Source organism: Pleurodeles waltl, chromosome 2_2 (genome assembly GCF_031143425.1).
Source record: "Pleurodeles waltl isolate 20211129_DDA chromosome 2_2, aPleWal1.hap1.20221129, whole genome shotgun sequence".
Lineage (NCBI taxonomy): Eukaryota > Metazoa > Chordata > Amphibia > Caudata > Salamandridae > Pleurodeles > Pleurodeles waltl.
In genome coordinates, this window is record NC_090439.1 from 233,899,061 (window position 1) to 233,916,134 (window position 17,074).

The following is a 17,074-nucleotide window of genomic DNA, read 5'->3' on the forward strand; positions in this document are numbered from 1 at the left end:
AGATTTTGGGAAAATCTCTGCGAAGGTGGCTGTGGCAGAGACTCATATTGAGGGACTATTATCTACCACAAAACGGCTAGAGGAACAGGTTCGGTCCCTCACAAAATAAAGTTTAGCAATGGCGGCTAGACTGGAAGACCAGGAGGGCAGGGCCCGATGGATCAATACTAGAATAGTTGGGATGCCAGAGGGCATGGAAGGCCCTAGCATGAACCTCTTTGCCGAGGATCTTGTCCTTAAACTAAAACCAGAGAGGCTGTCAAACTTCTTCACTGTCGAGCGGGCACACAGGATGCAAGGCATGTGCCCCAGTCTGGTGTCCCGCCACACACGGTTATTGCCAGAAGCTTAAATTATAGGGACGCAATATTGCAGGCGGCTGGATTCCATGGTGATATGCTGGTAGTCAATGCCCTGATCTGCCTTTTTTTTTTTCCTAACCCTTCAAGTGCAACGCCAAAGGAAAAGCTTTGAAGTCAGAAAAGCACTGCACAACTCTTGTTAGTTAATGAATGTATCATTGTGGATCAACAAGATCCCGGCTACCGGGTTGAACAGGAGAACAATGGACAGGGGTGGCCCAGAGGCCGTATTATGCAACACATGATGAGAGAAAGTCCTCCCACATCACACTTTTGCAGGGGTCCAGGCATGCAAGGAGGCAAGTGCGTTTCTGGGCTGAAGGGGGAGGTTAACTGACCTTACACTGCTTTGGAATAGTTATCTGTTGGAGGTAACGGGTTCGCAGGAGTTCAAAAAGTGGGAATTGATAGGCATTGAGCACCTGGGAGACATATGGAGGGGACATGCATTTATTAGGTTTGAGGAGCTCTGTTGTGACTTTGGTCTGGTAGAGTCCTAACGCTTTCAATACCATATTACAGAAGGTGTCTGAGACCTCCCTGTTTGAAGATAGGATACCAACAGAGCCCATACTTAAAAAAGGAGTTTCGGTGATCTGCAAGAAATTGGTCAACAATGCACCTGACCTGCTGGGGGGCCTGAGGGAGGCATGGTCCCAAGACTGGTTGCCCTCGAAGACGAGGAGTGGGAGGATGCCCTACGGGAGCCCTGGAAAATTGCTATTAGAGCTTGCTTCCGACTGGTGCAACTTAGAATAAGAATAGTCCATAGGTCATACCATCTAGGTACCCTACTATACAAAATAGGAATAGCAGACTCACCTCTGTGCCTAAGGGGCTGTTCTGAAGAAGGCACACTATTTCTTACTATGGGGTTGTTCCCTAATGCAGGAATACTGGTCCAGTCTAACCCGGGTGATGTCCCAGGTCACGGCACTAGAGATACCCATGGAAGCTAAGGTATTACTGTGGGTGTTCAGCGAAATGTCCTGTGGCCAAAGTATCAGGGAATTTGGTTGAAGGTGCCCTCGGAATTGCAAAAAGTAATATAGCAAAAAGCTGGAACATACTGGAGGTTCCAGGAGTGACAGACTGGGAAAGGGATCTAGATCGGTGCCAAGGGGCGGAGAGAGTGATTTATAAGGGAAAGGGCTGCCCCAGAAAGTGGGAGAAGGTATTGTTGGGGGGAGGGGGCATGGATAAAATAGAGGCCTGTAAGGCATTTAAGGGGGGGAGCATTGAAAGGGATGGGAACATGAAGGGCCTTCTCAGGATTGTATTAATGTTTTGGCCGTACAAGGCCCATAGTTGCCCGCTGGCAAGATGGTATAGGTGTGATTTTAAGCTGCTGAGTGGTAAAACATAATATCAGCAATACATTGTACTGCCATGATTTTGTACCCTCATTGTTCAATATAAAGAATTAAAAAAAAAAAAAAAAGTTCTCATCTAAACCCTACACTTGCCCCCACTGTGTGTTGGGTTCCAGAGCACTTCTCCAAAGGCAACAGCTTCAAAGTGGTAAACTGTAACACTGCTTCTTTTGGGTGCAACTGAGCCACTGCCTCACAATGCTTAGCTATTACATCTGAGGCCTTATCATTTATTCTTTCTTTCTCAAAACTTTATTTCCGCCTCCAGGGTCAGAAAAGTACAATACAGCACAAATAAAATAATAAATACAATATCTGACAAATGATTTTAACAAATACATCTGTGCAAAAGTAAAACTAAGACCATGATGCTCTCCATACAAACATCCTTAGTTTACATAATAACTGTACATACAGGGGCACTATCACGTCAATGATGATAAAATGTTAGTTCTAAGAAGCCACATGGCTCCAAGAAACTTGGCAACAGTAATAACTATAACTGGATGGGTATCTGACCTGAGCTTATAAAGAGCGAAAGCATAACTTCGAACACCTAAAAATCTACAGGCAGGAGCAAGCCTGTTCCTGCAGGGCACTGCATAGACAGGACAACCAAACAAAATATGGGGTAGATTTTCAGTGGGGGCATTACATGCTGGACAGGCCATTGCTCCCTGAGGCAACCAGTTGCTGGTAAAGGATCTTAATGGTAGGGTCCCCACAGGAAACTGTCCTTAGGAGCCAAAACTACATCCCAGGAGGCCTCATATCTGCACATATCTTTTAAATCAACAGTCGTGCAACAGTTTATTACCAATTGCGACACTCAACTCCTCAGTCTAGCACCCTCCAGTAGTGCTTCTTTAAGTCGCTCGTCGTGGGAAATGAGGTAACAGCTGGACGGTCCCAAAGCTCACGCAAATCGAGCAAGTATAGTTAATCTTTAATATTTCGAAGTCACGGAACGCTAGAAAAATGATCGGCTTTCAATACAACCTGAAGAGCTGCAGCGTAGGAGGCGAGCTCCGGAGTAGTCCAGAGCCGCCTCCAATACAAAAAGCAAACTTTGGGCCCTATTCCCTTGATACCCAAATTTTTAAAGAGAGGTAACACCAAGTGCTCTGAGGAAGAGAAACAAGCTTCCTCACGAAAGTGTTTTCAATTAAATCTAGTTCTCTCGTAGGGGATTTCCATGTATAGTCATAAGCACTGAATAGTTCTGCGTGCCTGCGGGGACCCCGGAGCACTGTTGTGAAGTATATTCTTAAGTGCAATTATCAGCCCTTTGAAAAAAAAGGTCTGTGAAAAAACACTTAAGAATAACAGTGTGCAGCCTATGTGAACAGCTACACAGGCCAAATTGTTAAAAGAAAAAACAGTTGTAGTGTAAATTCACGTTTAAACATCTATTTATTCTATAACTATATTAACAAATACATTCTCATATTTTGTGTACACCTCTCATGAGAATAAAACAATGCAGGGCAGTGTAGCCCATAGGCTGCCATTATACAGAATGAAAATAGAGCTGTGCCTTTAAGAAAGTAAAGTCTTCCTGTTTCCCATCATGCACAGCAAAAGGCAGCTGCCTCAGTTCTTTTTTCCGGCTCCTTTCTGACAGGAGCCTGAAGCATTGAGCTCTACCTCACAAAATCTTTTTGTGACAGAAATTCATTAAAAATCTTTTGAATTTCAATTTCACTCTACGTTTTTAACATTGAGTGATCATTTCCTACTTTTTTCTGTTAAATTCTGACAGAATTTTGAGGTTTTTCTACTTCAGAAATGCCTTCACTTTTTGACAAATGCCCTTCTTGTGGCAGAAAAAAGGCTAAAACAGATCCACATCGGGTCTGTATAATTTGCCTTCCATCCAGCCACAAACCGGAGTCGTGCGACAGCTGTAAAACGTTCTCCAGAAGGACTCTTCGTGACAGGGAGAAAATCCGACTACAGGCGAAAGAGGACAGGAGAAAAAGTGGTCATTCTACCACAGAGCGAGGAGAAGGTCAGTCTTCTACCAGGGCTCACCCTGTTTCCTCTATAACTCCGACCAGACCTGCTAAAAAACGGCACAGGTCTCCGACGACGTCAAGGGCGTCGACGTCGAGGCAGGGAACGGCGCCAACATGCTCGCCATCGAGGAGTGGTGCACCGGCGAGAAAGAGACATTGTTCGCTGTGGACACTCGCCGTCGAGATCTGGGTCGCCGTCGACACGGCGAGGACGTTCCACGTCGAGGAGATCTGAGTCCGGCTCGCCGTCGACACGGCGAGGGCGATCAACGTCGAGGGGCACTCGCCGTCACCGTACTTCGACGTCGAGGAGTGTGTTGATGTCGAGACGACAATCAAAAAGGCCCAGAAGGGTTTATACAACGTCAGAATCCTCGGCCTCACTCATCCTGCTTCCAGCGTCTCCACAACTCTCTCCTCGACAATCGCAGTTGCCGCAGACGCCGGTAACACCTACGGCTCCTCTTCCGGCTCCTCCTTCAGAGTCTGTTTTGAGAACTCCAACGCGATCTGTAAGACGTTCTGGACATTCCTCTAGACGCTCATCTTCCTCTCGGCACCACCGTCATGAATCACGACAGAGATCTCAACATTCACATCACAGGCGTTCCTCTTCGTCTACACGGGACTACTCTCCAACCCTATTGGACTCACGGTCCCCGAGAGTGTCCCCCATAGATGATGTGAATACGTTCCAGGAGGTCTTAGTACAAGGGGCGACCAAACTGAACATCCCGCTGGCGGTACCTGCCCCATCGACGTCAGTAATCTTCGAGACCTTACATCACAGGACATCTTCCAGACCTTTGCTTCCACTGGTTCAAGGTCTCCTTGAACCAGCAATGGATATTTTCCTTGCACCGGCCGCAACGAAGTCTGCTCCTTCCAGACTTATTAAAAAATATCGTCCACCAGAACAAGATCCTCTATTCTTGAGGTCGGACCCAGTACCGGATTCGGTGGTCATAGTAGCGGCAAAGAAATTGCATTCGACATCACCGTCTTCCTCTTCACCTCCAGATAAAGAGAGCAGAAAGATAGATGCTGCAGGACGAAAAGTATGTTCTACTGCAGCCATCACGATGAAAGCAGCCAGCGCTACTGCGTTATTAGGGCGATACGATCGGGCCCTCTGGGACTCTATAATGCAGTTTGCGGAACATCTTCCTAAGGACAAAAGGGAAGATTTCCTGGAGGTCGTGGGTGAGGGAGCCATGGTTTCTAACCAAGTTATAAGTGCTGCAGCTGACTCTTCGGTGCTATCCGCACACAATTATGCTCACGGAATAGCACTCAGAAGGCATGCATGGTTGAGACTTACATCACTCAAACCGGAAGCACAACAGAGAATACAAAATTTACCTTTCTCGGGCTCCACCTTGTTCGGTTCTCATGCCGATGACGAGATGGCCAGAATGAAGGCGGAACTAGATACCCTGAAAGCGGTAGGTATGGAAAGACCGAAAGAACAACGAAAGGTATTCCGGCCATATCAAAGACGACTTTTCACCCACCGGTATCAGTCACCACACTGGATGTCTTCACGCCCCCAGCAGCAGCAACAACAGCAGCATCAAAGGGGTTTCTCCAAACAGCGAAGGTCGACAAGGGGTCGTTCAACACCCCAAACTCAGACAACTCGACAGGCTCCCACGTCTAAGCCCTGAATCTTCGCTTCCCCCTCCTCCGTTATCCACTCCGGTAGGGGGAAGTATCTCAAATCATCTGGACGAGTGGCTACGCATCACATCAGACGCCTGGGTATTGAATATTGTGAGACATGGTTACGCTCTCAGATTCACCAGTCCTCCACCATCTGTTCCACCCAAGACAGCCAACCGCCATCTTGAAGCTCTTCAGTTAGAAGTCACTATCCTATTGCAAAAAAGGGCCATAGAACCCGTCCCGATCAGCCAGCAAGGGAAGGGGATTTATTCGAGATATTTCCTTGTACCGAAAAAAGACAAACAAGAGTTTCGTCCCATTTTAGATCTAAGGACAGCAAACAAGTGGATTCGCAAAGAGAAATTCAGGATGCTATCCTTGCACCAAATTTACCCACATCTACGTCAGGGCGACTGGCTCTGTGCAATAGACCTTTGCGACGCTTACTTTCATATTCCGGTGACCAAGAAACATCGAAAATTTCTAAGGTTCACCGTCGGAAAACGTCATTACCAATTTGCGGTTCTACCTTTCGGCCTCAAATCAGCGCCGAGAACTTTTTCCAAATGCATGGCGGTGGTAGCCGCCCACTTGAGGAAACAACGAATATTTGTCTACCCCTATCTAGACGATTGGCTCATAAAGGCCTCCAGTTATCTCGAGGCGCAACAACATTTCAAATGGACTCTACAGCTGTTGCAGAAGCTCGGTCTTCAAGTCAATCTCCTGAAATCCACAGCAACGCCTGTTCAGAGGTTGCATTACTTAGGGGCCATTATAGATACCAAGCTAGGAAAGGCGTTTCCTTCGGAGGAACGACGATTATCGATTCTCCAAAAGTGCAAACAACTGCAGGAAAGTCCTCAGGCCACTGCAAGACTAATAGCTTCTCTACTGGGCTCGATGGCGTCTTGTATCCATCTTGTTCCCAATGCTCGCCTCCATATGAGACCATTACAGGAAAACCTGGAGGATCAGTGGTGTCAACTGAGGGACGATTGGGAGAACAAAGTCCTCCTTTCTCCTCACGCCCTACAATCCCTCAAGTGGTGGTGTTTACCCAGCAATCTCTTGGTGGGGATTCCGTTCCAACAACAGCCTCCAGCTCAAACCATCGTAACAGATGCATCACTGCTCGGATGGGGGGCGCACATGGAACATCTTCGAGTCCAAGGCAAGTGGTCACAGAGAGAGAGTCTCTATCACATCAACCTGCTGGAACTTCGCGCAGTCCACCTTGCGCTCAAAGCCTTCCTTCCCTCTCTGAGAACAGAAACTCTCCTTCTCCAGACAGACTACGTGGCCACTATGTACTACGTGAACAAACAAGGAGGCACCAGGTCCAGAATTTTATCCAGAGAGGCTCAGACAATCTGGCATTGGCTTCTAGCCAGGAACCTTTCGCTAGTGGCAACTCACCTGCCCGGCATCCAGAATGTTCAAGCAGATGCCCTCAGTCGGGTAATGGACGAGAACCACGAATGGGTGCTACACGACGACGACGTTCGTTCCATTTTCGCACTATGGGGTACCCCCTCTATAGACCTATTCGCAACCCCAGAAAACAAAAAATGCCAAAACTTCGCCTCCAGATACTACCATCCAGGGACACTGGGGAATGCCCTGTGGATAAGCTGGTCAGGAGCATTTCTTTACGCCTTTCCACCGCTTCCCCTGATTCCGGCGGTCCTCCAGAAGTTGTCCAGTGCTCAGACCAAAATTATCCTAATTGCTCCTGAGTGGCCACGCCAATGGTGGTTCCCAGACCTTCTTCACCGGTCACTCAAACCACACATCAGGCTGCCTTATCGTCCGGACCTGCTCACGAAGTTCAGAGGGCAGATATCTCATCCCAACCTCTCATCGTTGAGTTTGGCTGCATGGCTCCTGAGCTAGTACAATATGGACACTTGAACCTACCTCAGGACTGTATGGAAATTCAGAAAGAAGCAAAGCGCCCTTCCACAAGATCAGCTTATGCAAGCAAGTGGAAAAGATTCTGCATCTGGTGCTTAGACAACAACATTGACCCGGTTTCCTGTGGAGAGGAATCTATCCTGCCATACTTGTTAAGTTTGGCAAAATTGGGCTTACAACTGTCATCAATAAAAGTTCACTTGGCGGCTGTAACGGCATACAGAAAGAGTCCTTCACAAACTTCCTTTTTTGGGATTCCGATTATTAAGGACTTCCAGGAAGGTTTAAAAAAGGTTTTTCCCCCCATTAGAAAGCCTTCTCCTCCATGGGAACTGAATGTTTTCCTATCACGTCTGATGCTGCCTCCATTCGAGCCGATACATAAGGCATCGCTTCAACATCTCACATGGAAAGCTGCTTTTCTGGTGGCAATCACTTCAGCGCGTAGGGTTAGCGAAATCCAGGCCCTTTGCGCTCAAGAACCCTACACGGTTTTTCATTCTGCGAAAGTGGTAATGAGAACTCATCCAAAATTTTTACCTAAGGTAGTCTCCGACTTTCATGTGAACCAAACAATTTCATTACCGACTTTCTTTCAAAATCCAACTACTCCTGCTGAGAGAACTCTGCACTCTCTGGATGTAAAGAGAGTCTTGAAATTTTACTTGGACAGGACAAAAAGCTTACGGAAATCACAACAGCTTTTTATTAACTATGGCCCAGTTAGAACAGGGTTGGGCACGTCTAAACAATCTTTATCCAGGTGGATTGTTTTGTATAATGTTATGTTATCAGTTAGCAAACAAATCCCTTGGTGGTAGGCCAAACGCCCACTCTACTAGAGGGAAGGCAGCTACTGCAGCCTTGATGAGAAATGTCCCTTTGGCAGAAATATGCAAGGCTGCCACTTGGAAGTCGGTCCATACCTTTACTAAGCATTACTGCCTTGATACAGACGCTAGGGCAGATGCGCAGGTTGGACAGGCCTTGCTTAAGAATTTATTTGCATGATTCATGTTTTGTCAGTATTCTTCTGTCTACTCCACCGCGGTTATGGGGATGGGCTTGCTACTCTATTCAGTGCTTATGACTAAACATGGAAATCCCCTACGAGAGAAGGAATGGTTTCTTACCTGTAACTCCAGTTCTCTCGTAGGGGTATTTCCATGATAGTCATAAGCAACCCTCCCTCCTCCCCGGTGGAGTTGACATAGAACAAGTTGCCATGAATATTATCGAGGTTGGTACTCCAACAAATGTTTTGTTTCTTCATATCAGGTTACAAGCCTCCAAAAAAGAACTGAGGCAGCTGCCTTTTGCTGTGCATGATGGGAAACAGGAAGACTTTACTTTCTTAAAGGCACAGCTCTATTTTCATTCTGTATAATGGCAGCCTATGGGCTACACTGCCCTGCATTGTTTTATTCTCATGAGAGGTGTAAACAAAATATGAGAATGTATTTGTTAATATATTTATAGAATAAATAGATGTTTAAACGTGAATTTACACTACAACAGTTTTTTCTTTTAACAATTTGGCCTGTGTAGCTGTTCACATAGGCTGCACATTGTTATTCTTAAGTGTTTTTTCACAGACCTTTTTTTTCAAAGGGCTGATAATTGCACTTAAGAATATACTTCACAACAGTGCTCCGGGGTCCCCGTTGGCGCGCCAAACTATTCAGTGCTTATGACTATCATGGAAATACCCCTACGAGAGAACTGGAATTACAGGTAAGAAACCATTCCTTCTTGGACTTTGAAAGAGCCCCATAGCTCCGCATCATAAAGGGTAGAACTATTGGCCTTGGCCTCATAGAGAACAGAGAATTTTGGGTGCTGCTGGGGCCCAGGAAAGACCAGGATGTCACCCCTTGGAGGAGGAGACAGAGGGGGCGCTCAGCAACTCAGAGAGCCCCCTCAGAAGCAGGCAGCACCCGCAGAAGTACCGGAACAGGCACTTAGAAGATCTGAGGACAGTGGTCAACTCAGAGTAACAAAGGAGGGTCCCACGACGTCTGAGTCCAACTCAGCGAGTTGGGCAGTGCAGGGCGGAGTGCTGGGGACCCAGGCTAGGCTGTGCACAAAGGAATCCTTGGAAAAGTGCACAGAAGCCGGAGCAGCTGCAGATCACGCAGTACACAGGATTACTGTCTGCCGTGGGGAGGCAAGGACTTACCTCCACCAAATTTGGACAGAAGGGCCATTGGACTGTGGGAGACACTTGGACCCATTTCCTGTGTTCCAGGGACCACGCTCGTCAGGATGAGAGAGGACCCAGAGGACCGGTGATGCAGAAGTTTGGTGCCTGCGTTGGCAGGGGCAAGATTCTGTCGACCCACAGGAGATTTCTTCTTGGCTTCCAGTGCAGGGTGAAGGCAGACATGCCTTCTCCCCCTACCATGGCTACGAAGGAGGGAGTGTCCTATTCGATAGTGGTATGAAGAGTGGCCGAGCTCCTTGACCTCGAGCTACCTTCGGTTAGAGTTAGGACTAACCTCCTGAAAGAGGGGATTCAGCCTGGGGTTTCATCCTCTGAACCCCTTGTGCCCTTCAGTGAAGCTCTTACAGATTTTCTGCTTGGTACCTAGTCCCAACCCAGCGCAGGGGCTCCTGTAAACTGGGCAATCAGCAGCTGCCATAGGCCTGCTCTAAATGGCCCAGCATTCTGACTCAACACCCCACCCCTGAGAGCTTGATTATCCAAGCCTCTACATCCCAAGGCACATTCCCTTCCACACCCCCAGATAGGGAATCCAAGAGGCTGGACTAACTTGGAAAGTAAATGTTCTCTTCCTCCAGCTTGGCCACGCCGCATGCCTTTTGGACCATTATACCAAAACTCTCTGAGGCACAGTTGCGCAAGTGCTGCCGCAGGTTCTGGAGGAGGCCCGGGACATTCTCTCTCAAGCTGTTGCTGATGGGAGAGATGCAGCAAAGTTCACATTCAGGTGTGGGCTGGACACGGCCAACTCACTGGGCAGAACGGTTGCATCGACGGTGGCCTTGAGGCTCCACGCCTGCTTGAGGACATGTAGCTTTTCTGGGGATGTCCAATTTACCCTTATGGACATGCCCCTTGATGGCACTCGTCTCTTCGGCGACAAAGCAGACTCAGCACTCGTGCACTTCAAGCACTCTGGTGCTACAGGCAGGTCGTTGGGCCTCACAGCTGCTCCTCAACCCCTTCAGTCTGCCTCCAAACCTTCCTAGTCTGAAAACTCCCCACCAGGGACTAGTTGTGGAAGCAGCATTCGGCATCACCTGCTCCGCTGGCAGTCTATCATGTCAGACAAGTGGATTTTGAAAATAGTCTGAACGGACTACTCCCTCCCCTTAGAGACTAGCCCTCCAACCATGCCACCTTCTTAAAATCGGATGAGGGAGAATCACTTGGCACTTCTCCATGAGGAGGTTACAGCTGTCTTGGCCAAGGAAGCCATAGAGAGGCCCCTATGCCAGAAGTAGGTTATGGTTGTTATTTCTGCTACTTTTGGAAGTTTCGGTCCCTCAATCTCTTCCTCGGAAAGGAGAAGTTTAGAATACTCACTCTGGCTCGGGTCTTATCTGCCCTGGACCCAGGAGAGTGGATGGTAGCGTTGGACCTGTAGGCCTGCTTATTTTCACATCCCCGCCCGTTCAGTCGTTACTTATGATTCACCGTAGACCACCAGCACTTTCAGTTCACTGTGCTCCACTTCGGCCTTTCCAGTGCCCCTCGGGTATTTTCCGAGGTGATGACAGTGGTTGCAGCTCATCTGTGCAGATTAAGGGTTTCAATCTTCCTTTACCTTGAGGACTGGCTGTTGAATGTGGGTTCGCCCAGGCTGTCATGTCCCACCTTCAGACTATGACGAACCTGCATTTACTGCGGTTCACTATGAACTTGCAGAAGTCACACCTGTTTGCCTCTCATGTGCTCCCTTTCATCTGAGCTGTTCTAGACACAGTGCAGTTTTAGGTTTATCCTCCTGAGCAGCGAGTCCAGGATATTCAGGCCATGATACCGATGTTTCAGCTTCTATCCTGGATTTGGGTGAGAATGATACTGAGGTTGCTGGGCTTCATTGCCTCTCATATCCTGTTGGTGAATCTTGCCACTTGGCATATGCAGGCTCTGCAGTGTGACCAGAAGTTCCAGTGGGCGTAGCATCAAGGGAGTCTCTCCCACATGATCCAGATCTTGGAGGGCACTGTGCGTGATCTGCAGTGGTGGATAACAAACCATGATTGGGATAGAGGCATATCCTTCTCCCTTCCCCAACCAGATCTGACAGTGAGATGAGACACTCCTGGAATGGGTCTGCCACCTTGTAGAGGCATGCAACATCATGTCCTGTGTGCACGACATTGATGACTGACGCAGAGCCGACCAATGGTACCTGACGGTACGCAGGGGTACTGCTTTTGAAAAATCTATGGATCCAGACTGACACCTGGCGGAGATGTTACGGTAAGGAATCTGCAACTAGAATATTTCTCTTCCAGATAAGGTGTTACAAGGTAAGTATATTGTTCCTCAAGTCTTATCTAACCATCCTGATGGAGTAAAGAAGTGATGCATACACACTATCAGGCATGTGGAACAGGTCCTATGTAAAAAATGTCCTTGTGTTTTACTTCTCCTGATATCTTGCATACTCAGACCTTTTCATCACCCGGAAGGGCATCCCATGCTTATGAAAAATGCTGATGAGTAAGAGCATTAAAATTGCTGCTTTAAGTAACATGATCTGTTTTCAAAAGTGTACATCCTGTATTAACAGCATAGTTTTTTAGTTACACAGTTTTGATAGCTTTGGCTGGAAGTAGGTTTATTTTATTTTAGCATATGAACATATTTGCTTTTTTACAGAAAAAATAAAACATTTACTGGAGGAACTCTGGGTGTGCCTTGATGTTGCCGCACAAGAGCAGAAAAATATAGATGTCCAAGGTGAGAAACCATTTGAAAGTGTTTTTTGAAGTCAGTGTATTTCCTTCAAGATCTCTTGCAATCTGTTACATACAATACAGCTTCACACCATAATAATTTTCTCCCAACCTCAAAATGGAAAATCCTTTAACATTATTGTCAGTCCTGCCTGCTAAGCCTTCCCATCCAATCCCAAAATTCAGCTGCTCTTTTCTTAATTTCCTGCATGTTACTGTTAGATCTTTAGTTAATTTTGCATTTTTTAAATGTTATATACTCTTAAATCCGCTGTTGTTGTCAGTCCTGCAAATGGAATTCTGATTCACAAATGCACTTGCTCTGGCATTAAGAACTTCAGCTGGCAAGTTGTGCCTACTCATTCAAGTAAGTTAACTCTTTGCTGATTTACAGACGTGTCTAGTGTTATCCAGTTTAAGTAGGTGTGTGTTTTTTATGCATAAATGCCAAAAAGAGTATTTGGATAGTCATATAACACACTGACCCCTGTCTGTAACCAAAATCCAGCTCCACTGGAAAATGCTTTTGTGTGACTTTTTCCAGCCAAGTTTGCATTGTCCAAGTTAGCTACGTATCCCTGAATCTGCTACTTAACTTGAAGATTTTTTTAAATGTAGTTCTTGCTCAAATGGTCTGAAGTTAATGAAAGAAAGATGTTCAAAATGTGCAAATGTTGTCTATGGTTAGTAGTAAGGTGTTAATACTGTCCTATTCACCTAAAACGTGTCCATACATTATTAATGTCCCTTTTTTGATGCTCAGAGGAGTGGTTTTAATTTTAAGGAAAAAAACAAAAGAAACACACTGATTCATTTTTTTGTAGACTCATGTTACACTATGAAGAATGTTTTAAAGTTAACACTTATTTTAAACGTGCATTGGCAAAGCCAATAGGTTTCGCCTATGCGAATTCTATTGACTTAGTTTTTTGTTTTTGTTCATATTGCAGAGCAGATGAGCAGCTGTGCAATATAATGTAAATAAAAAACTTCATTACAGTCAAAAGGTGAAACCGGAAAGCCTTATTGGTATACAAAAGTATCAATCAAGTGTTTCTTGGAGCTTTGGTGAAGGAAGAAGCGATTTGACAATAGAATTGGAGGAGGACACCCTCTGACCCACAAGCCTACTGCCATATAGAAATCTATTCATGAAGATTACATGGGTTTTCAATTTTCTTTCAGCAAAACCAGTAGATCCTGCCTGATTGCCATCTATTGGATTTATCAACTTTTTTAGTCATGTTGTACAGTAGCACAGCAGAAAGTAAAAACTAAAAACTATGACGGGGTCAGTGCTGGCCGTGTCTCAGGGATTATTTTTTTTTTTTTTTTTAATTATAACTTTCAGCCATTTTGCAAAGCAGCTGCTCTGCTGTACAGTCTGGCTAAAGAAAAAATCCATTGAGAAAGCCTGATAGCTCTATTGAGTGTACCTTTCAGGAAAGCTGGCTGTGAGAGCTGCGCAATTCCTCAACTTTTTAAAGTGTCTTGAAAGCTAATGCTGAGGTGCACTAGCAAAGGTTTGTGGGGGTCTCTTGACCAAGTAATGTGACCGTGGGAGTATTGTGGTCCCACAGGCCTTGAGAGGTGTTCTGAAGATCGAGGCTGAATGAAGTGCACTTGAAGGGCTTGGTCTTTATCAGGAGAGTTGGCTGTGGGTAGTTCCCCATCCTTGAGAGCTGAGGTGCATTGGCAGAGATGCGTGGAGTGAGGTTTCCGATCTTGAGTTTGTGGTGCAGGTTAGGAAGGAGTGGCATTGGAAGAGCCATGGAATTTAATTTGAGATTAGGTACTTTGGCAGAGCCGTGGCCTAGGTTCTGGTCCTGAAACAGTATGGGGTGCAGCAAGCCAGAGATCATGACTGATCAGTGGTGGCTCACTCCTATAGCTGGAGAAACAGGCATGCTTGAATTTAAGGCTGGGGTGCTCACAGGACTGACTGCAGATGCCAGGCCAGGAGGTGGGGGTTGGAGGGGCTGCAGGAGGTGCTGCAGCCCTGCTCTTAGTTGTGGTGACAGTAGTGGGTTTAGATTCTGGCTCGTCAAAGTCGCCGTCTAATACTGGAGACGTATAGTTACAGGTAAGTAACTTATTTCTTGTTCTTCTTGTAAGTGACTCCCCACCCTGTCCCTCACAAATTTCAGACCTGCTGCTAAATAGTTAGACTGCATGATGTGTTAAAACAGGATGAGATTCCCAGAATACAGGCATTAGTTAACATACATTAGGATATAATGCTAATATTTACCTCTGGATGTAGTGTTTTGCTTAATTTGCTAAAGCGCAACAGACATATCAAAGTATGAGTGCATGTTTATCAGTTAAATAAATATAGAAATATACCATTTTGCGACTTCATTTGGTCTCAAACCACAAAATAAATATGGATAAATACCAATAAAATGGCCAAAAAATTAAAATGGCCAAATGTAGATGGAAATGTTTAAAAAAAAAAAAAAAATAGGAAATCAAATGCAGCCATTATGGAACATAATAAAATAACTTACCAAACTGGTAATGTGTATTGAAACTGTTTTTACAGAAAAATCTCCAAGGAAGCGCATAAGATCCAGGAAGTCTGATTACATCTTACCACCTAGCCACAGCAGTCTTTTGGAAACATCAGAGACTCATCTATCTGAGAGGCTAACTGGAAAGGACAATGAATCTGAAGAAACCTCTCGTGATGAGAAAAATAAAAGCTTTGAAGATCATGCACAGGATGGTGACAGTGCTTTTTATGACGACAGAGCCACTGACACTGCTGTCCAGAAAGATTTTGCATGCAGCAGTTTACATTGTTCAGAAGATGACGATGATGAACTTGGTGAAAAATTGCGTTTTGTTTTAAATTGGGCCAGACCTCTACCACCGCTTCTGTCTCCAGTACAGTTGTCACCTTCACGTACACAGGTATGGTTAACATTTGATTACACTTCTACTTTATAGTTTCTGAAGATTATTGCAAATCCCCACACAATATGGTAAGCATGAAGGCACAAGGTTTTAAAGCTGACAATTGCTAAAGCTAGAAAAGGGAGGACTAACCAAAATATGATACTTACTTAACGGAAACAAAGGAAATTAAATGTTGATACTAATTGTTTTAATACACCTAGTAATGCCCTAATCAGAGCTATTGTTCCTGCCTTAATCTATGACTGTACTATGAACTCACTGAAAATATTTTTTTACAAGTTGAGATACGGAAAATAATACTTAACTGTGTTACGCCTTTATGCATTAGTTAAACATATTTTTTTGCTGAGAATTCCACAGTCTAAGTTCTCACTTTCAGAATATAATTTTACCAAAAAAGTATTGTTTGTGTCCTGGATCCTTTTCTATAGTCAGATGGCTCTACATTATTCCACCATCTAGTGGTTGGGTATGTGAGTGTTTAAAACTAGCCAAGTTTATGGTGTGGGTGCTGAACAAGGCAGATCTGCATGACTGCTAAAGATGTTGGCTGTAAGAAATGACAGCCAGGAAACATGCCTTGCTTTTTAGATTGAGTTTAGATGTGTACAAGAGAGGTCTTGGGAAAAAACAGAAGTTGTTTAGATTTTCACTGTGAATGAACAAGAATTTAATTGATAAAGTGTGTTTGAGGACATCAGATTCTTAGGTCCAGTTCTTCTATGAGGTTTAAGATTGGGGTATGCGAGATTTATGTAATTTGCTGTGCTATAATAACTCAGGTTTATAGTGGGGAAGAAGGTAGGTGGACTGTTGTGGTCCTTGGTTTGAGGGAGTTATAGCCCATTGTTTGGGGGCCATGCTTCCCCTTAAAAAATATCTAGAGGTCCTCCTTTGGCGATTTCCTAACCAGGGATCCACTAGGGAGATATTACGCACTCACCTGATTCCAACCGTGGAAGCGTTGTTGGACCTCCAATCCGACCATCCAATCTGTGGGGCTGCACAGTATAACAAGTAACAACTGCCTAGTTTCACCAAAAGCCCCCAGGGCGGAAAAGGGAATGGTATAAAACAAGAAAAAGATTAACCACTACTTTGTGGGAATACTTAACTGCCTCATGCACTGCCTGTAAGGTAAAAAAAATTCAGACCTCCATATCCTCTTTGCAGATGCGATACTCTATATATGACAAACAAAAATGTTAACTATATAAATATTCCAAACTTTGAATCTCAATCAATAGTTTGCGTTTCTGGTACACTTACAGGCATGATCCTAAACTTTACCTAAAAGAGAGCAGCAGTAATTTCAAGAACAAATGGTGATCGTTCGGAACTCTGGAACATATAGGATTTCCGATTCTAAACAAATACAACTTTAGTCTCTAGGAACTTATTCCAAAATACTCTATACACCTTGTCAAGAAAGACAATGACAAAATTCATTCATAGATAAAGAGTTCAGAGTGCTACAACGGTAGAGTTCAGAGAACGGGGCCTCAAGGGGAGGGATCAATACTCCCAACAATGTTCAAAATCCAAAGTGGGCTCATGAATTCAGGGAGATAATTCTCGAAATATTGCTAGTCTATGGATTAGTGCGCACTGACCTGAGAGTTAAGTACTTAACCTTAATAATACTGCAACTGTAATCCAAGGCGACATGAAATTCAGTACAAGAAGTGTGGAATATTCCAGTGAACCTGGGGGGAAATATATGTGTTACATAACAAGGGAAATGGGCCTAATAGGTAGCAGGTGCAGACCGTAATTGACATATAACTATTTCAATAGAACAAAAGTGCCTGATACTACAGCTCGGTGTTCCACAGAGAAAACATGACTATTTTAACTAGACATGTGATATCTACAGTTGCAAACT

General features: G+C 45.1%; 1 protein-coding gene across 1 annotated transcript in view; it reads left to right on the forward strand.

Moving 5' to 3' along the window:
* Nucleotides 1-17,074, forward strand: part of ICE1 (interactor of little elongation complex ELL subunit 1) — a 372,154-nt gene that overhangs the window by 121,450 nt on the left and 233,630 nt on the right. Inside the window, exons 11-12 of the mRNA XM_069219700.1 lie at nt 12,191-12,271; nt 14,813-15,183. Coding sequence (XP_069075801.1) covers nt 12,191-12,271; nt 14,813-15,183 — 452 coding nt within the window. The remainder of the gene's footprint in view (nt 1-12,190; nt 12,272-14,812; nt 15,184-17,074) is intronic.